This window comes from Chaetodon trifascialis, chromosome 20, assembly GCF_039877785.1.
Source record: "Chaetodon trifascialis isolate fChaTrf1 chromosome 20, fChaTrf1.hap1, whole genome shotgun sequence".
Classification (NCBI taxonomy): Eukaryota; Metazoa; Chordata; class Actinopteri; order Chaetodontiformes; family Chaetodontidae; genus Chaetodon; species Chaetodon trifascialis.
Window position 1 is genome coordinate 11,617,702 of NC_092075.1, and position 21,454 is coordinate 11,639,155.

At 40.5% G+C, this 21,454-nt stretch overlaps 1 protein-coding gene across 3 annotated transcripts in view; it reads left to right on the plus strand.

The window, feature by feature from the left end:
- Positions 1 to 366: 366 nt before the first annotated feature.
- Positions 367 to 21,454, plus strand: part of rai14 (retinoic acid induced 14) — a 39,681-nt gene continuing 18,593 nt past the window's right edge. For all 3 annotated transcript variants that reach the window (XR_011603416.1, XM_070989104.1, XM_070989105.1), the window contains exons 1-2: positions 367 to 606; positions 2,048 to 2,129. Coding sequence is in view for 2 of the 3 variants with exons in the window: in XM_070989104.1 (XP_070845205.1) it covers positions 2,094 to 2,129 (36 nt within the window). In the remaining variant the exon portion in view is untranslated. The remainder of the gene's footprint in view (positions 607 to 2,047; positions 2,130 to 21,454) is intronic.

Below are 21,454 nucleotides of genomic sequence, written 5' to 3' on the forward strand. Positions count from 1 at the left end.
GCATTGATTTATTACTTTTAATTAAAAATGCATTAAATGGCGTGAAATATGTGATTGTTATATTGGATCTCCAACTACATAGAGGTAAGTACCAGCTCACCATTTTTGGAGGGGTCAGGGGGGTTCAGGGACCTCGTCAAACATATAGAGTTCACTGTGGTGAAGTAACACAAGCTTACACGGCTGAAAGGGTGAGACTTGGGCTAATTTATTCTATTGTAGGTGTGTGAGCGCGGTTTTGTGGGAAATACTCCTTTAGCCAGAACATGAATGGGGCACAATGGAGAACAGAAGAGGGCTCGCTCGCCGCGGTCACGAGAGCACTGGGAGAGTGACGTCACTTTCCTAAACCGGGCAACAGCCGTTGAGTTGAGTCTCGAGCGAGAGAGAGGCAGGAGTCCGGGAACAACTTCTAATGTATGCGGGCCGAGTCGGGCCAGTGTGGAGGGGCGCACGGCTTTCTTCTCCTTTATGCATCCTCCTGCTCGACTTAGCTCAACAACGGCTCGCTGTTTTCTCACCGGCTCGGTAGCGAATCTGTTTTTGGTACAAAAACCGGTTTCTTTTATGTGTCCTGCGCTCCCGCGACTACCAGCACTGAACCGGGTAAGTGTGTCCAGTAATTTCATATCGTGGACGGAGTTGTTGGTCGAAATGATGGCTGGACATTTTTACAAAAGGCTCGTAACTAACTGTTTGTAAGTCTCAGCGGGATGTTAAACGACTCGTGAGCGTTCCCACGGCGGTTACAAGCCGTCCAGGCTCATATTCAAGTGCTCACGTCGCGCGCATTTGACAGTTTTTGCAGCTTCGTTAATGTTTGTGCATAGACTCACGCGCAGCTTCCATTGTTTGAGGAGCCGTATGCAAATACGCACAGGTAGCCACATGATAGACTGTGCTCTGAACTGTTTGTTGGTGGCAGTTTGAAGTTTGTCAGCGGATCAGGGAGCAAGTTTGTTGTCCAGCAGTGAGACAACAGATTTGTAGGATATCTGTTCTTTAAAAAAAAAAAAAAAAAAAGCCTCTGATATCTATAGGGATATTCCGTTTGATTATTGTTTTGGTCCAATGTGCCATTAATGGGCTGCTAATATTTTACAGTCAATCTCGTCAGGGGTTCCCAGAAAAAAACAAATCTTAATGAATGTGATTTGCAAATATGGACTAATCTGTTTTAGATGTTGCCAGGGGAGCCCAGACATGGCTGTCCTTGATGCGCCCACTTACAGTACACCTCCTCCTACACACCAGCATCTACCCACGTTAAACTAGAGAATCACAATCTGAATAAGTCTTTCTAATTTATTTTATGTCTGCAAAATCTTTATAAAAGCATATATTTTAAATGATTATTCTTGCAGACCTAACTGCCAGTAGTGATTGGAAAGAGGCTCAGATTGCTTACAAAGTGTTCTTGTTTGAAATACAAGCAAAACAGACACATTTAATGATAAATGTGGAAAGTATGTACTATTTTTGACTGGAATGCTCCCAATGATATTTTGGGAGTAAATAATTGAGAAGGTAATTTCAGGCATGTTAAGAAACAGTCAAGGCACTAAAATATAGTCACCACACATCCCCAAGGGCTCTGTGGTGACTTAAAACATACTTATAGGACACAATACGAAGCCGGATACCATTTCCAGCCACAGGTTTAAAGTAGAAGTGCATGTGGTTTGAGATTCTTTCCCCAAACTGCCCATTAATTGGAGACAACTAGTTAAATGTAAAAGTGCTTTACATTTGTGACAGCTCAAGTATAGAGCACTGTGATCAAACTCGGTATGAAAACTTTTTCCACATTTGCTTATGCCACTTACTGTCACTGCTGATGAGGCTTTCATAAGGAGCAGTTTTTTTAAGCAAAATGTCGATTTACTAAGGCTGTAGACTATTGCCACTGAACATAAATCCCTGCAGCATCACAAAATTCTTGATAAGTCAGGTAGATGAGTCTTTTCAGAAACACTAAATCACATTGGAAATGGAAGCAAACATCACTGAGGCCGAGTTTAAACATCTGTGTTTCTTCTCTTCACAGCCTTGACTGAGTGATTGAGTGAGTGACTGCATGGACCAGACTGAACATGAAGAGCCTTAAAGCCAAGTTTAGAAAAACCGATGTGAGTACTATAACACATGCTCATGGCTGTGTAAGGTGTGTGTACATGCAACCATGTGCGCACATGTGTGTGTCTGCATGGCTGAGTCAACGTCTGTGTATGTATGGCTGCAGCAGTTTCGGGTGATTTATGGCAGATTCTCTCAACCTTGGAGTCAGCAGCACCCCACAGCGTGTTGATATTTTTCCATTAAAGAAAAAAATAAATAGATTCAAATCGTAATGTCGATGTAAACCATTTAGAGCTTCCTCCATGCTCTTGTAAACAGAAATGTGCTGCTCAATTTCACATGACAGCTCGTCAGCTCTAATTGAGGGTGTCATGACAGTTCAGGGACCTAAAAACGGGGTCATGAGGTTGAGAAGCCATGACTTATGGTGTTGGTGATATGACAGACTTTTATAAAGACAAGTTGAATCACTTTGGAAGGTGACTGTACAGTGTGATGTGATTTTTTTTTTTTTTGATCCTACATCAATCCTACAAAGACCACAACTATCTCCAAATGAGGATTTAGTTCTGCTGGCTATGAATCAGTCTTTAGGGAGGAATTTCTTCATGTTGGTTCAGTCATTCATTTTGTCTATGATACTCTACACTCACAGGAAGTGAGGCGTCTCCACAGCATCTGACTCATCTGTTGTCACGGTGACCGTAATGACACAGAGCCAAACGCCAGACAGGAAAAATCTGGAGGGTTGCTGATGGATGGGATAAGTTTTAGGGGATGGAGGGAGTGTCAGAAGTAGTATGGAGAGAAGAATGCCATCTAAATGAGATACTTGGTTTATGTAGGCAGTTTCCATGAGATGAGGAGCGCGCAGCAGGGCAGGATGGTGCACTCTGGCTCAATGGTATGCTCTGTTGAGCGGGAGGCTGTCCCGCAGAGGAAGAATTAGGTGGAGTACACCCATGCTTTGACTCAATGATAGCCACAATGTACGGCAAGGCTTAAATAGTGCACGGATGTGTAGAAAGCAAGACTTCTGCTAGTGGAGAGAAATGGTTAGTTCACCAGAGACCCACCGACAGATCATCTTGAACATTCAGTTGTACACTTACAACTGTTTATAAGGAATGCAGAGCTAAATATATGTATCAATAGAAAATGGGAAAAACAGCAAATTTTTCATATTGTCTGATTTAATATTTAACAGGCTGTCATTTTACATGGGCCTAATATAAGTAAATTATTGCAAATTCAGTCAGCTATGTTGGAGGGAACAATAGTGTCCATTGTTCTAGAAAGTGCTGTGTCCAGCCTTGGTCTGCAAGGTCACAATAGTTCGTCCTTCATGTGCAGAAGGGATGGTGGCTATCTCACCTTTACTGGGTGTTTTCCACTCAAAACCTCTACTGTTATAGTAAGAGTTGTAAATTGTTTGAGATGGATGCTTTTGGAGCGAAATGCTCATCCACACTAAAATAGTTAGTCGTAGGCGGCATGAGAGAAGAAAGGGAAGAGCAGTGGATGTGAATGTTGCTTAGAAACACGACTGAAGCCATTTGCAGTCACGCATGCCTTTGCAGACCTCACACCCACATACATTGTCGCACTTTGATCGCTTGGCTGTCTGATGATTTTTCTGTTTGTCTTTTAATTGCAATAAATCCTCGCTGTCATATCTGTGCCTTGATATGATGCTGTTTGGAAAAGGAAATGACTGAACTGCAGTGATGTACTCGTCATCGTCTATTAAAAACCACTGAGCAGTTTTGATTGATCTGCCAATTCTCTTGCACTGAAAGTGCACACACATTACACAATTCCATTTCCAAAAAAGTTGGGACACTGTGCAAAACGTAAATGAAAACAACATGTGATAAATTGCTTTTTCTTTTAGACGTGTACTAATCCGCCTTTACAAAGCCCAGGAGATCTGAATACTACAGTTGGGAACATGTATGCATACAGTAAATATGATTTGTGCATGCCCAGCTGTCCAACTCCAAAATTTTGGGCAACTAAAGACTGGGAAAGATGTGGAAAGCTCCAAAAATACCTGTTTGGAGCATTCCACAGGTAAACAGGTTCATTGGTAACAGATGATAGTATCATGATTGGGTATGAAAGGGGCATCTTAGAAAGGCTCAGTCGTTCACAAGCAAGGATGGAGAGAGGTTCACCATTTTGTGAACACATGATTGTATAAAGGATGTTACTACATGAGCTCAGGAACACTTTGTAAGACTGTTGTCAGTAAACACAGTTTGTTTGCAATGATTGCATTCTGTTTTTATTTGTTTCACACAGCGTCCCAACTTTTTTTGAATCAGGGTTGTGAAATGAAATGACAGTAATGAGGCACTATTGTTTTGCTGTAGAGATAATTTGACAACTGATCTGACTACAAAAGCATTTTATGTCTGTGTGTTTCGTGTTCATGCAAAGCCCTTCCCACAGACAACATCACACCATCAACGTACAGCATGTATCTCACGCTGTGTGTACTTTGTATTGATAATCTGAAAACAGTGTATTTCAGTTCTACTGCATTCTGGAAAAGCAAATCTAACTAACTATATTCTAAAATGAGATACTTCATTTTCGTTTGAAAATATTTGTGAAATGCAGTACAATAATACATTCTTTTAATTAAAGGAAGGATCTATACGTACACTTTTAAAGACTTTTAGTGACGTGTGCATTGATTTTCTATGCAGAGGCATCCTGGGTAAAACAGTGTCTGTACTCTAGTGCCCACATGGTGATTAAAATTAATGGTCATGATTAAGATATGCAAAAAAAAGAAAGTTTCACAGGCCAGCATGTTTATCCTCTGAGCCAATAGCCATTCCATCGCTTTTTATAGAAACCCTGAACAACCGCAATAGAAAGAAAATATCTCCTTGGTTCTATTTTAAGCCATGTGTGTCGGTGACAGATTACAGAGGAATGTTTCCCCCGAAAACCAGCCCTTCATTTTTTAAAACAAAATAACAGAAACCTAATGCCCCCGTAAAATAGCTTTTCTTCAAGTCAAAACATTTCCAGATAATGCGTAATGGAATCTGTGTTTTAGTGTGAAATCTTTACTGAGGGCTTCACTTTGAGGATCCTCCTCCAGCCCACTGAACTGAACGCACCAGGCAGCCAAACCTTCACTCAAACACCTCTTCAACATGAGGCCTAAATAAGGTAGAAATGTTACTGGAGGAGAGAAGACGATGTATTATTACTGTAATGTGATCCAGGCAGTATCGGGGCTAAATGTTGAGCTGGATGATATGGCCCTAGATTTAAACCTTGATATATTTTTCGGTATATTTTTCAATTTCATGGATGGTTCATGTTTTTACTAGATTTTTTTGGTTTCTCCACTAAAGATACACACACACACACACACACACACACACACACACACACACACACACACACACACACACACATATATATATATATATATATATAAATAATAGACTTTATCAACCAGACCTACCACATAATAACAGCTATGCAGAACCGAATCCATGCATTTGTCCACATTACACTGGAGATGGTTTGCTTGCTGGCTGACAGGACCAGGGCATTGTTTATTTGATTCACACAGAAAGTAACTCGTGGTCTTTCCACAGCAAATATTTTGACTTTGATTGGAAAAGTATAGGTTAATGGAGCATTAATTAATCATTCTATTTAAGTGTCCTAGGAAGTCATGAAACTAAGCAGAGTGTGATCATTATTAATCCCATTAAATACGCTTGTGTTTTCCCTGTTTTCCCCGTTCTGCCATTTTTACATGGCTGTTATTGGTAAGATATGTAGCCAGCAGTGTATCATACAGTCTTAATTATATTGTTCAGTTGTTGAATCCTTCAAACATGAAAAATATTTTAACGCTGAACTGCAGGAAATGCATAGACAATTATGTACAATGAATCTAGAACTTTCTGTGTGATGTACTGCTAAAGCCATAAATGATATCTTGGGTTTGAAAGTCAAACTCACTGTAAAGTAAAGGTGGTAGTTATTGAGTTGGAGGACAAAGGATATGTCTATACCAGATTGTGTAGACCATGTATGGGGATTAATCCCTCATCTTTTGTATCCAGATTGCCAGATTATTCTCTTTTCTCTGTTTATACATTACATTATACATATACATGCATGTTTAACATTTCCGATATTTTTACAGGACATTGTTATGTTTCTTCTTGGAGCTGGTGTGTTTTTATATCCCTGTGATTGTGGACTGCACAGTGATTTCCTCCAGGATGAAAAGTTAAATGTGCAAATGTTATATCCAGCACTTGAGGTTAGAGAATATTTAAGGTTAGAAGGTTAACCTCGGAATTTCCCCTCGAGGGACGAATAAAGGAATATTGAATATTGAATTAATATATCACCTTGTCATACACTATCCTTAATGTTGTGTGAAGGGTGTCAGGGTGGTGTTTCTCTGAGTCTACACACACGTATACAGACAGAATAATGACACACCACTTATGCACAGATTCACCATTGTACTACTGTGTAATACTAGTCATTTGTTGTACGGTAAGGGGTAGTGGGCTGCAGAGTGCAAACTTTGTCATCAGTATGCATTCAACTAAAACGAGCACTTAAAACAGTGCTACATTAATTAAGTCACCTTTCTTGATGCATGGCAGCTTAAAATCATTTTCCTCCTTAAAATATGAGAAAAACAGACCTTTCTTACCACATTGTGTTTGGGGTATGCTTGTGATTATCTTGTGGCCTTCCTTGATTGCTGTATGAAAATATGTTTGGCTGCAGAAATACCACACAAACTAGCTTGAAACTGCACAGCCAGGCAGACTCAGCAGAATGTGTCACTAGGTTAAGATGATCGGCTTTCCTAAATGCTGCTCTGTGAATGCGCTGTGGGGCTAAGTGGTGTGAAAACACTGCCTACGCTGAAGGTGCTCATGCATTTTCAACCTTAGTATTAAAGAGCTTTATTGCTGCACTAAAAAAATGTTAAAATAGCTGAGAACACGGCTGAATGTGTGATTTTCTGACAGACGATGTAGCTGTGGTAATAACAGTCTTTTCCTGCACAGGGGTCATCGTGGCTATGTTCTGGTCTGACTTATACCACATTAAATTAGTCCACCAAAGTCTATGCATGCCATTAGCTAAAAGTGAATAATATCAGTGCTGCTTCAGGGAATCTATGGGCAGGTGTGTAGTTATGCAAGGTCAAAGTGAACCTGAGGAATTCTTCTGTATGTGTTCTGAAATGTTTGCACATCTTTCTACTGGACTGGACTGTGCGTTGTTTCTGTTTATCTGTGTCTGCCTGAATATGGAATATATCATTGGCATTTTGGGATTTGTTTGTGGATCATTTCGGGTAAGCCTATTTGGCCAAACAGTCAGTATAATGAGGGAGGTTCTGTGTGCGTGTATGTGAGCAGTGTTTAAGACAAGCAGACGGTGTAATCTGGTTTCTGGGAATGGGGCTGGCAAACAGCCACAGAGAGACTTACAGGCATTCTGCTTCAGCCATGTCTGAACAATCAGCTGTCAGAAATGGTTTTGCCGTGACCTACACGGATAATGTCAATAAGAATGGTTCTCTTTGATGGCTTCAAATTAGACCTTATTTATTTAATGTGAATGCATTTAATCAGTTTCACTTTATTTTGATGCATAGAGCTGATCAAAGGATTTGCTGTAAAAGAACTTTGCCTTAAAAAATACAGTCTCAAGTTGTCAAATTTGGTTTAAATCAGGGGCTGTCTGATGAAAGATGAGCTAACTAAACATTGAATGTGAACTAACATGCAGTTGCAGCTTTTGGCTCATGATTGCTTTCAGTGCTTAGTGTGGGGGGCGCTTGACTGACAACAAGGACTTATTGAAGTTATCTGGACCACTCTACATACAATAAAACAATGCAAAAACCATTCTATAATGCAGTAAATCATTATAAAACCTGTTTTCTTATGTTAGAAAAAACAGTTGTGTAATTAGTCTGAGAAATCTTAATTAAATCTAGCAGAGTGCGTCGACCCTTTGAGACCACATTAACGACTCTGTCCCTGCTGTTTGAGCAGAGCTGCTCTAAATTAGTTAATTTGCTTAGACTGTTATCGTACTCTCAGCCCCTTATTACCACCCCCAAGCACATTACTCACCGGCTGTGCATGTGTGTGCACACAAGCACACACATGCACAATCTGTTATTATGTGTGTATTCTACTATTGACAGTGGTTCTAGTATTAAACCCTCACCCAGCCCTACATACTGTCACACTATTTAAACTTGCTCCCCCAGCTGCTAGACTAAGCAGGATTACTCAAGGCTTTCACACACACGCTTTCACATCCATGTGTGTAGACTAGTATCCACAGCATATGCGCAGACACACACACCCTCCCCTAATCATCCACTCTTTCTGTGTCTAATTGATGTATGGATTATGCTGGCTCCTTTCACTCCACACAGCTGTTTCATGGCTTCAAATCCTCTGAGCACACTGGAGACTAAACTGAACATGTACTGTTTGACACTTACTGAATAGTATATTATCTGAACTTAGGTAAGCAAAAAGTGGAGGAATGGAGTTCTTTTTTTATCAGAATTTATGAAATGCATTCACTCGGTTAACTGGAGCAGCACTGTGAAGAAAATCACATGCTGATCATCTGAAAATATTTGGAAATAAGGCAGTGTGCAAAGCATGACGCCATTATATTCCGCCTCCTTCTTAGTTCATCAAGGAAGATATGGCCATTAGAGACAAATGTTACACTCTACTTTTTCCATGAAAGTTGAAACACACTGTGGTAAAATAAAAGTCATTTATATAGTAACACAATAATGCAGCAGTGCTTCAATTATAGAAGGTTTCTTTTTAACTGCACAGCCTGAAGTATCTCCACTCGGCTCTGTTTGATTTGGCCCAGTCTGACTTGGTTTGGCATGGAATGGTTTGTTCTGGCTGGGTGTAGCAAAAGGGTATTAGTACTGGGAGTGACAGTAAAACCTCAGGGACGGCCCAGGATTAATCTGGGAGAGGAGGTGGAGGAAGGGTGTGTGTCTTTGTGTGTGTTGTCAGTTGTCAGCAGGAGATAGTACAGCAGTCCAAAGGATAACTATGGCCCTGTTCACACTTACTGTAGTATCTATTCTCTAGATACACAGTGTATTCAGACTCTGTCTACATCCAGCTGAAGGAAATTGCAGGAAATGTCAATATTGATGTAAAACTACATATACAGCCAATGAGGAGAAGGAAAATGAAAGGTGATATGTGTTCACAGCACTAATCATGATTGCCAGGAGGATGAGTGACCCACCAGCCAGTCACGTGCACGTTGAGCCATGGTTTAGGTTTAGAGCTGAAACAATCAGTCTATTAATCAGTGGATTGACTGATTTCAGCAGCAAGTCCTCTGGTCCTAGCCTCTCACATATGAAGGTGTGTTGGAAGAAAAAGGACATTTAAAGAAGACCCTTTGACTGGTGGGACTAACATTTTTCATTGGTTTCTGACATTTTATAGAGCAAACAATTAATCATTTAAGAAAATCAGCAGATTGATTGGCAATAAAAAGAATTATGAGATGCAGCTCTACATGAACAGAAATACAGCCGAAATGATTGGTCAGTTTAATGATTTGTTGATTTTTTATAGAAAATTAATCAGCCAGTTTGATCATTGATTGATTGATTGATTATTTCCTGCCATTTTATTGACCAAGCAATTAATCAAGAAGATAATTGTCAGAATAATTAGTTGCAACCCTAAACAGACTAATGTGGTCTCAAGAGGTGCATCCAGCCTTTAGCAGTAACCTGTAATCATCTCAGTATCTCATGATGTCATGATTACTTGCTGAAAACAGTCTTGATTCTTAAGGCTTCACACATTCATATCACACATTCAAAGGTATTAGGACAGTCCTTGTCACGAGTACAGTCTGCTAATCTTGTCATTAGGCGTAAGCAAAAAGTAAATGTCATCAAGCCAAATGTTATTTTGTCTCCTTTGTCGAACTGACAAGATAGTCTCATGATGATGAGTGTTTTCTCTGTGTTTGTATTAGTCTTGTTTACAGTGGCTTATGCAGAGTGTAGATGGTGATACATTCATGGATCTGTGTGACTTAAGTTGCCACAGTTAGTTAGCTGTTATGTGCAGTAACTATTGTGCTTATTATGCTTAAGTTTCACCACGGATTTTGACCACAAGGGCTTTTGAAAGAAGGTTTGACAATACAGTCTTGAACTAGTTAACCTAAGGAAAATGGCTTAGAGCCTGTTTAAACACGGATCCAATTAAAACAAGAACTGCTCATGGGATCTCTTTATTCCTTATCACCTGTGCACATGGACTGCAGACAAACAGCCAGGAAACCTGCTCGTCAGCAAGAACATGAAGCATTGAGCTGTGGTAAAAGCAGGGGGGTGTGATCTTTATGCCGATGCATGTGATTGCATGCTCATTTATGTGTGGGTGTGTTTTTGTGCATGGGCTTGTTTGTTGTCTGGTGTGGGTGTGAAGACATCAGTGATGGTACATGGTGCTTTCTCTGCTGCTTTATGTGTATATTTGTATATTTGTGTGTATTTGAATGGGTTACTGTACGTATATTTATCAGTGGGACTTTAAAGAAAACCGGCTGTACATCCAGAGTAGCATGAGTCAGCAAACAGACATGTCTGTTGACCTGCTTCAGGACTACATATAGATGAAGTAAAGACAGACCCAACTAAACACTGATGATGAAGGTGGCACCCAGAGTTTCCATCAGAAAAACTGGTGCTGGTCCATGTGTCCTGGACAAATGATAGAAAGTCTGGGTCAAATATTTCCCACATGTCCAAGTGATTAATGGGGGCACCAAATTTTTGAAATTGGTCTGGTACTGAGTGAGAAGGCTGCAGCCAGCAGTTGCAAAACAGGCTGCAATGTAATCCCTCTGGGCATTTGTGTACGTCCACCAAAAAAGTGTTTTTTCCACTGACAGGCTCAGATTGTTAGAAGTGTCTGATGATATTATGGAAAGGATCCCTTCACATACCTTTTTGTTAAAGGGTAAGATCCGTTTTGTTTAACCAGAAACAGCTGTTGTATTGCTCTCCCCAAAGCCACCAGACTCCATGCACAGAAACAGCAATTTTATCACTGTAAAACACACTTCATCCAAACTCCAACTTGAAACAAAATGAAACTCATCAAAATCGTCTTGTTTGTCTTTGAGTTGGATGTGAAAATATCTGGAGACGAGCAAGAGTGAGGGTGGACATCAGAGAGAGGCAACGGGGGAAAGCAGCTTGTAGAGCCAGAATATTTACACATTTAACACAGTAATTATTTTCAGCGGACACTTTGACTGGACTTAAATGTGAAGGACTTCCACAGATTTTTACAGTAAAAAAAAAATAAAATAAAATAATTAGCCAGTGGCACCAGAGATAAACGAAAGCTGAGGAGAGTTCAGTTGAAAAGGTTGTGGAGAAGGTTGTAAATAATAATGAGATGAAGATGAAGATGAGGGATGAAGATGAGGGAGTAAACAGAAAGAAGAGACAGATAAAGGATGAGAGTTCAGGGATGATGATGGGAAAACGGTGAGTGTTTGGGTGAGAGGGACAGTCAGGCTCCCTACCTCCACTTTGGTCCAGACGAGTTGTTTGGTTTGGCCTGCGCTGAACAGCTGGAACAATATTCATGCTCGGAGATGGATTGAGGGAGGATTAGACTCAGTTCACCTGAAAAAGCTTTGAGAACGCTTCTTCATGAGAGACTTTTGGAACTGTCCTGCTTGATTTGCGGCGCACTTCCGAGAACTGTTTTGGTTGGTTGGCTTTTGTGAGATGTGTTTTCAGTTCTGTCTCATGATTTCAAGTGACAGAATTGACAGACAGTTTTATGGGTACAATTTCAGAGTAGCTAGACACAAGCACTATTTCCTGTTTCGGATTTGTTGCCAAAAATGTTATCCTTGGGGCTTAACAGAATGGGCAATAAGACTGTGTAACATATATTTTTATTTGAGTCCACTGTGTCTCTTGTACACTGACTGACGTCTGTGTGCATTTGTGTATTAATGTGTATGAACTACTCTATCCCGACTGAAGGGAGGGATATATTTTTGCCCTACTCCACTGACTTTATGAGCAGCCCTCCAGCGTAATGAGGCTGGTTGCTCTCCAAGTCCAGCAGTGTTTATTTATAGGGCAGGAAAGGCTATTTGTGTCAGGAGGAAGTGTTGCACGAGGGCTATTTTTTACTGGAGGTCTTCTTGCACCCATAAATGTCCTATGCTGGACTTGTGCATCAATCCTTGAGCTTTAAAATACAGTAAGTCCATTCAGTGAAAAGAACTGTGTAATAACTTAAGCATGTAGTAGTTTCTTTTTGCATCTTCAAACGAGTTGGCAGTCTATAATGCACTAAGCAGTGTATGCTGTGTGTTGTCACAGTGCCATTCACATCTGTGAATGAGCACATGGGCACAACAATGGGCCTCACTTTGGGGAATTATGGTGGCCTACACGAGTTGTTTATGAGAGGAGCTCTGGAAAAGCAGTAAAATAAGAGGTAATTAGAGAGGGAAATGTCAACTAATGTGAGTTTTTCAAGCTCTGATACTGAAGTGAAGAGAGGGCAAAGGGGCGCTCATGGATGACGTGATGACAGGGTTTGGTTCTTTGTTTTTGGCTTTTCCTCTCTGTAAAGTCTTAGTGTTGATGCCCAGTCAACAGTGGAAAGGCTGCAAGAGAGAGATACTTATATAACAATAACAAGATGACTTCATGTCTTTAGTTTATCAAAAATAGTTCTGTCCTAAATTTGGTGAAACCATCTTTAAGTGCTTATTTGAAATACTATAAGTGTGAAGCAAGACTTGAGTGTTTATTTGGCATACATAGTAATTCCATCTGAGACTGCATTTAGCCTTCCAAGAAAAGTCCAAGTAAATACTGAATGACTGAATAAACACAAATGCAGTAAAGCTAAAAATAACTGAAATACAGACTTAGAGGTAGGGGTGGGTGATAGGACCAAAACTTTATATCACAGTAATTTTATTTTTTGTTTTTTACAGTGATAAAATAACTGGAAACATGATTCTACCTCTTCTCATGTCCATAAGGCAGCAACAGACACACATACCCACGCAGCACACAGCTGAGGGCTTTCATGTACTAACAAAACCAGCTGAGCTTGCACTGCAGTATGAAGAGTGGAGATAATGTTGGGTCTGGCAATGCAAAAAGCAAAGTGAAGCTACAACTCCGGTTATTTAATTGACTTCAAATGACACTTGAAGTTCACAGAGTTTCTCTTGACCGTCCCTGAATAATGAATACGCTAACACTGGTCCAGCTTGTGGGTCGACAATAGATCCCACATTAGCCGGGGAACATTTGTCATGGTAATGCCGGAATTGCAAAATCCATCTCGTGGCAAGCCTGACACCTGTGATGGTGACGAAATGGGTGAACCGCCCACCGCTACTTAGAGGCACTATACAAAACACTGTACATAATGATGTGTAATCATCACGTTTCCTCATTCCACATTCACATCTGAAGTTACAAATTCTAACATAATGTCACATAATGGCAGACTTGTGATCTAAGATAAATTAACATGGCAACTACCTGATTCATTTTAAAATTATCAGTACACACATATTCTCCTTGGCAGTCTCACATGTTTGTAAATTTGGTGCAGAGACCCACTTGGCAGACATTGAATGTTCATAGAGGTGCCATTCAACTTGGCTCTCATTGGTGTCTGTACAGGGGAACTAATTTTACTGTTTCCAGGTCTTGGGGAGAACTATGTGAAAAAAAGTTGAATGAAGTGGCTCCAGAGAGAACTGTGCAAAGTTTGATAACGTGCCTCAAGTGATGTCACTTGAGTGTGTGTTTGGGGTTGAGGTGAAGACTACAAGTGTGAGGCTAGTGACTCAAGGCTACTTTATCCACTACTAGCATAATCCACCCAAATCACTGACACAACTGTTGGCGGCAGGTTTATATGAGTGCAATGCGAGATTGAGGGACTCCTCTCACCTACATCATTGGCTGATACTCACATACGGACAGTATATTGACTGTACCAGCGTTTACTTGTAACAGTTAAAAGACATTTTGTGGGGAGAGGGTGGTACCACTAAAATTTCTGTCATACAAAGTTGCCAAATGAGAAAAATGTTCTCATGGTTTAATTGATTTCATTAAGTAAACGTGCGGTCCAGATTGGGCAGTATTGAGAAATACATGGAAGCATCTTTCATTATGAGAGCAGCCATCTGGTCTTTGTTTAACAGTTCTGTCTACTAACTCTATTATTCTGGGTTTGAATTTCAGAGTCTAGTAAACTATTGCGGTGTGTGTGTGTGTGTGTGTGTGTGTGTGTGTGTGTGTGTGTGTGTGTGTGTGTGTGTGTGTGTGTGCGTGCTTGTGTTGATGTGTGTTTGTAGTACAGAGGGCAGTAAGCGGTTTCAGCTGTGGCATGAGAGAAAGGATGTATTGTTTGGGGACATTTGAGCATCTGCTTTGTTGCCGATAAGGGGTTTGAAGTTCACAGCCATGACTGATCAAAGGGCAGAGATATTTTCGATGTGTCAATCTCTGTCTTTCCTTCAGTTTCTTTTCCTTTTTGTTCTGCACATTGTTCACTCTTCCATCCTCTCCGTCACTGTCTGTCTGTACTGCCCTCCTCTGTTTCTCAACCACTCTCCCAAACAAAGAATATTCTTGTAGCCTGCATGCAGATTATTCCCCTCTGGAGTTTAGTCTATGTTGCTTGTGTCTTACCCATCTAACCTACTTTTCTTGCTGCATTCATTTAGCTTTATCTTTCATCTCTGCTTGGAATCCCATAGACAACCTAATTCTCATTGACACAAAAGACAAATCTGGTTGAGTGTGTGCAGTGGATCAGTGGATGGTGTGTGTTCAGTCATCTTTCTAAAAAACCTGAGGACTTCTCTCCATTTCTCTGCCCAATAATCTTGTGCTGCCTTGGTTCTTGTTATTTTATCTACATGACCTGACCTGACTTGGCCTGTTTATTTACTTTTCATGTAGTCTTAGCCTTCTGGTAAGTCAGTCAGTTTTTTTCCGATCCATACCCCCCGTTCTCTCTTCATGTTAAAAAACTACATGTGTTTTTCTAGCTCAGCTAACAGCAGGACCTAGTTGGTTGGTCTGTTTGTCCAACACTTAAGTCCAGAACAAGATTTCCTCACAATTACTGGCCAGGTCACCGTGAAATTTTTGGGGATATCTTTCATCCCCAGAGTATGATTAGTAGCAACTTTGGTGCCACCATCAGGTCAAATTTCCCTGAAACAACACTTTAATCCATCAGAAGGCATCTGGAGAAGTAATTCCTGGATTTCTGTGACAGTTGCTATGGCTATGTGGCTAGTCCTGGTGTTGCATTTCACAATATATATTTAATCTTTACATTTCCTGGGAAAGAGTTTGCCTAACATTGGTTTCCTTTTCCAGTGTCACCAGGGTTTGAGTGCTCAGATGCATTTCATTGACAAACAAATGAGCCAAAAGGCTTCCTGGGCTCTCTGCTTGTCAGGTTAAGTTTAATGTTGTTTTAAGTTGGTTTTATAGGCTTCGACTCCTTTTTATGTGGAGTTAAAGCATCTGCATTGACATAAACAGTAGAGACCCTCCACACAATTTTTTAAAGTGATTTAGACCATAGGGAAGGCAAATGGGACAACCCAGAAAATCAAAGAACAAACAGTTTTTATCTGCTCATCAACAAAAACGTTATTTGGTCTATCCTGGAGGGAAATACTAAAACTTTTCCAAAGTAAACATTTTTCTGCTAAACTCCACTTGCTCTTAGAGGCTGAACTCTCCAAACATACAGAATGTGATGTAGGAATTACTATTTCCCCATCTTCGTTTGTTTTTCCTTCAGAGAACTGAGGAAGTTCAGTGAAGCAGAAAAAACACAGAGCAGACATGTTTATGCAAAAACCATTAGGTTAACAAACAGTCACACACACTTGATGAGCATCTGTTTTCTTTGCACTTAATTCTGAAACTGTAGTAATGACTGGATGTTTGAAGCTGTGATTCCATAAGTTGTTTTCAATACTTCACAAATAGAGAGAAATAAACACCTGAGATATGTGAGGAGAGGAGGGAACAACAAAGGAGAGAGGTCAGGAAGGACTGTTAAAATATAATTGTAAAGCAACACGCAGAACATAAATACACATTACAAATTCAGATTTATACCAGTCCAACATCTCTGTGCTTATTTTTGTCTCTCAGCACATCTCCAGCAGCTCAGTAATTGTTTTCTCTCTCCTCACCCCTTCACCTCTCCTGCTCCTTGTTCTCTTGCCCTTGTCCTTGCAGTCTGCCTCAGGCCTGTACAAACAGGAAACACTTAGTGTTATCAGCCCACTCTTTGTGGGTCTTAATGAGTGTCAGGGTAAAGACAGAGAGGGAACAAACACCTCCGTCCACACCCTGATCCCACTGTAAACACACTTATCGCAGCACAAGAAACAGAATGAGAGGGAAACCTGAAAGAGAGCAGCCGGAGAGGAAGAGGGCAGTCAGGGAAACAACTGGAAGCAAGACAGGAAGTGAGATCCTTCGCACTTCCTGGTGACACACACAGACCAGTAGTGATCTTACTGGTGTATTTCAGGATTACAGACCCATGACTGATTGCTGGTGCAAATCAATATGGGCTAAAGTCATGCTGTCCAGTATGGGCCAAGGTAGGCTAAGCCTTCAGCCTTCAGTACAAGCAGATATTGGCCAGAGTCATCTAGAGTTCATGTGTTGTTCACTGGTTAAGCTGTTTTTGAATGTGCTGCATTAGTACAGTATTTTCATTAAAGCTGGAAATAATAATGATTAATTGATTATCAAAATAGTAGCTGACTCATTTTGTGCCGACTGATTGTTTCAGCTCTAATGAGGCGTTTAGAGGGAGTTCTACTGCCAGTGGCAAGGGCTGGCCTGCCATTATTGTTTTTTTTGGCACTGGTATTAGGATATTAAAAATGAATCAATGTTATTTCCTGGATATATCAGCGTGTTTTAGTTTTAGTTCAGAACTGGTTCTGGAAATCTAACCCCAACAGCTACTTGTGTCCACACCCACCTTCCAATCATATGCACACACATACACACACAAAATATTTTCCCATGGGAAACACATTTTTAGTTTCCTAACAGCTTTCAGTTCCTTTCTTCAGGTCTTTAACCACCATATACAAGAAAGACAACAACAACTTGTCTTTTACTTTAAGGATACTTTCCCTTTTGGTGCACAACAATGGGATGGTACACTGTTTGCACTCTCAGAACAGCAAAAGTCTCCTTTTTTATGCCCCCTTTTGGTTTAGGAAACTTTTAAATACACTTTATGTAATCGTGTTATGTTGGAGCTGAGGCCCTCGCTGATTTTGCAACATCTATGCCAGCACATGATTATTTCATCAGCCTCCCTGCGATGACACTGTTTGTGTATGCGGCTGAAACTGGAGCAGTGCATTCCGCTCCACTTAAACCTGTCCATTACAATGTAGTCTAATGCTATCGGTGTCATGCTGATCTGTCGGCCCTTTATTTTTTGTCCCGTCCATTAAAATCACAGAGGCCGTTAGGCAGGATCATGCTATACAGTACATCAGCGTTTCCCCTGTAATTTTTTATGTTACTGCTGGTCGGGGTTCAAGTCCATTCCAGTTTGTCTCCCACCTGCAGTTTGTTTTAATGAGACTGTGATAAGAGCATTCAGTTCAGATGTCATCTGTATGCTTGTTGGCATAGAGGTTAGAGGTGTTTTTCAGTCATATAAAGAATTAAACCAAGAGCGACCCACAAACTATTTGCTTTGACCAAAATAGTCACCCACCCCCAATTTTAGTTACATTATGAATATGTGTAAAGCTGCAACAAGCTGATTCGTCAATCCACAGAAAAGGTTTCAGCTTCTAAAATGGGACATTTTTATGTTTTTTCTTGTCTTACATAACATCAAGAGCATAGTAATTTAAATATCTTTGGATTGGGATGTCATCTTGGGCTTCCATGTTTTATAGTCCAAATGATTGATTCATCAAGAAAAATAGTCAGCTAATTAATCTATAATGTAAATAACTGTTAGGGTTAGGGTGTGTTCCTTGCTTCATTTGAGCGTTGCCAGTGTGATGCTTCAGTGTGCAAAGAGGAAGTTTTACTTAATATGAAACAAGTGAAATTAATCATGAAATGAAGACTCTGGAGAAAGTACACTTCTGAGATGCACATGTGTGAAGTGTTTGAAGTGCACATAGTTGTGCAGATGTTGTAAGACTGGTTTATCTGTATTCCACTTCTCTGTATATAAACCCCTTTGGATAAGCATGCACGGCGTGGTAATAAAACAGCAGTACATAGTTCTGTTTAGAAATAGGGAGTGTTGACTCAATTCTGTAGACACAGTGGAGGTTCAGATAAAACCATTAGTAAAAGCGTTTTAGCACTTAGGCCTAGATGCATAAAACGCTTCCAAAAACTCTAACAAGCATGCTGGGCCAGCAGGTGACAATAACAAACAATAGTAGCTTTTTTGTTATTATTATTTATTTGTAGTTACTTAACACCTTTCGGGCACAGGGACTAACAGTGCTAACCAGACGTGAACTAACAAGGAGTCTGCCATTGCTGTTTCAGATTCATTCATTGCACAAAGCAACAATGGGCACACATGAATTGAGGTGATGACATCATCAATCCCAGACGCTGCATTTTACATGAACACACGTTCGCACAGAAACTGGAGTCCTGAAAAATCTGCTTTAGAAGGCATTTTAAAAAAAATCTTTATGCTTAAGGGAGGAGGACAAAGGGTTATGGGGCTTCCGAGCTTTTGCTTTGCCCTAAATGCTCTGCAGTTTCTTGATTTGAAGCAAGTGACAACCCACAACAGCAAAAAGAAATCTTTACTGAGGCGAGTGTTCAGAGAACTGGTTGTGCTTGTTTTGCTAGTCGTGTTTTTAATGATAGTACAAAGCTCTAAACCAAGAAAATCTACACTATCCAGATCCCTCAGTTTTAAAACGCTGCACTAGCTCATACCTTGTGTCTGGTTTTCCATCTTTGTGAGCACACTTTGAGCTTATAATTGCCAGGTTACTCCACTCACGACTGTCTTCGGTTGGACAGGTTTGTGTGGTTGACCATGTTGTATCGCAACTCCGCTGTGACTCTGGGTGTTTCTCTAAATTTTGGTTGGGTACATTTTAAGCATAAACTTTGGTGGCAGTTTGAGTGTATGGTGCATTTAATAACCTGTATCTGCCCAGCACATGTCTGTAGCTCAAATTAATACATTTTAATCTAGACATTGTCCCAGTATTTTCTCTCTGATATCACTCTGTGTCAGAGGGTTAGGAGATGCACAGGGAAAACATCAAATTGACAAGCAGCTAGTTCGTCACAAGCCATCACATTTACTTTCAGATGTTAGATATAGGAAATAAGAGGATTCATAACATCTACTTTAATGAGCTCAGTTGGCAGAGCTTTCATGCTACCATCAAGAGCATCAATTCACAGCAAAGAATCAGATGCAACATCAACTGAATAATTTTTTTTCCCAACTGTTAATGAAGTCACATTAAATGAAAGCTCACCATCTGCAACATGTGACTGCTCCTGTTATTCAATCTGTCATATGGAGGAGTGGGTTTGTTTTGCTGCTGTTTCCGTATCACAAAGGCACTCAATTACAGCACCAAGTTCCACCCTTCCTGATGTCCACAGAACATGATAAGAAGAGCGGCAAGTACTGTGTGGAGTTATGTACACAAACCACTCTTCAACTTCCTTTTACGTTCTCTTTGAAGACTTTGTAAAACGTGAGCAACTGAAACACAGCCTACGCTCAGGTGTATGTACATATTTTTTTCCTTTTTTGTCATTTATGCCTTGGGTATATTCGTTTTTTTTTTTCCTAGTCTTTTTAGACTTTTTACACCAGCACATCCAGTCCACCTCTGTGAAAGTCCTGACTGCCACACCATGGGGGACATGTCCTTTGTAGCCTCAGCTATCTCCTGCTGTGTCACATTTCACTGCTCACCAATCACAGTGAGAGACACATGCACGTTCCCTGACTTCTCTGTTCCATTTTCACCCGACCCCCACAGTAGCTTTGTGAATGTTTTGTTCCAGCCCCCAAGAAATTGTCAAGCAGAGGCGGTAAGTCACCCAAGTCCTGATCCGTCTCATCTCACAGTAAAGTATGGTGGCTGAGAATCCTGCAATGGCAACTCAAAGGTTCCCTGTGGAGTTTCACAGCATGTTTACGTACATGTTTGCTCTTCTTCCTCCTTGCTCCTCATCCTGCATTGGTGCATTGCTTTTCTTTTATTGCACATTACCACCACCAACTGTCAATTAATAGAGTAACCTGAAGCTAGCAGCATGAATGTGCGTCACATTGCCTGCATGCTCAGATATGTGTATTGTAGGTGCATCCTTGTATTTGCATGATACATAAAAAAAAACAAAAAAAACAACAACTTGGACACACTGCTCCACAGCACTACTAGTGGTCAGAAACTCCACAGGGTACCTTCAAGAAAACACATGCAAATAAACAAAACACTAGCAAATTAAAGAAACACATTTATAGATTGGACAGCACATGCAAGTCAGTATTGCCAGCATCTCTCGTATTATTGGAATATTGTACAGTCTGAGTGTTGAAACTCAAAGGATCCCACATTGCCAGCTGATTTTCCATTGTTTTCGAAATCTTGTGGTCATCAGTTTTCTGTGATGAACCACTGTGCATGTGTTATTCAGGAAGTTTTTCCCTGATGCTGCATTTCATTTGTAGTAACTGAACCGCTCTGGGATATTTTTGGAAAGTCTCAGTGAAGTGTGCCCATCACTGCTCAACCTAGACTTGGAAGAGCACCTGGTAGATTCATATATCTTTTTCACATGTCTCTGTCAGTGCTCAGCTGAGTGTCTTAATATCCAAGTACGAGCACTTTCTCATCTTACACCGCCTCCTAAATAGTATCTCACCTCTTGCTTCAGTGCTTTGAAGCCTGGATCAGGAGGAGTCTGTGTGTGGGGGTATTTTTTATTTTTTACAATTTCTCAGAGCTCCTTGTCTGAAAACCAGATATGTTTTTTCCGCTCTCACTTGTCTGTGTTTTGAGTTTTCAAAACACCAACAATTTAGTATTTTGCATTACTGGTGCACATTAATGCCTGTGTGGGTTTGGCCGCAGAGCTCAGGGGTCATCCTAGCTGTCTCAGTGACAGAGGATGTTTATAGCCCTGCATTTTTCCACCAGTTGTGCAAAAGGTATTGCAGTGATTGCATCTGGGAGT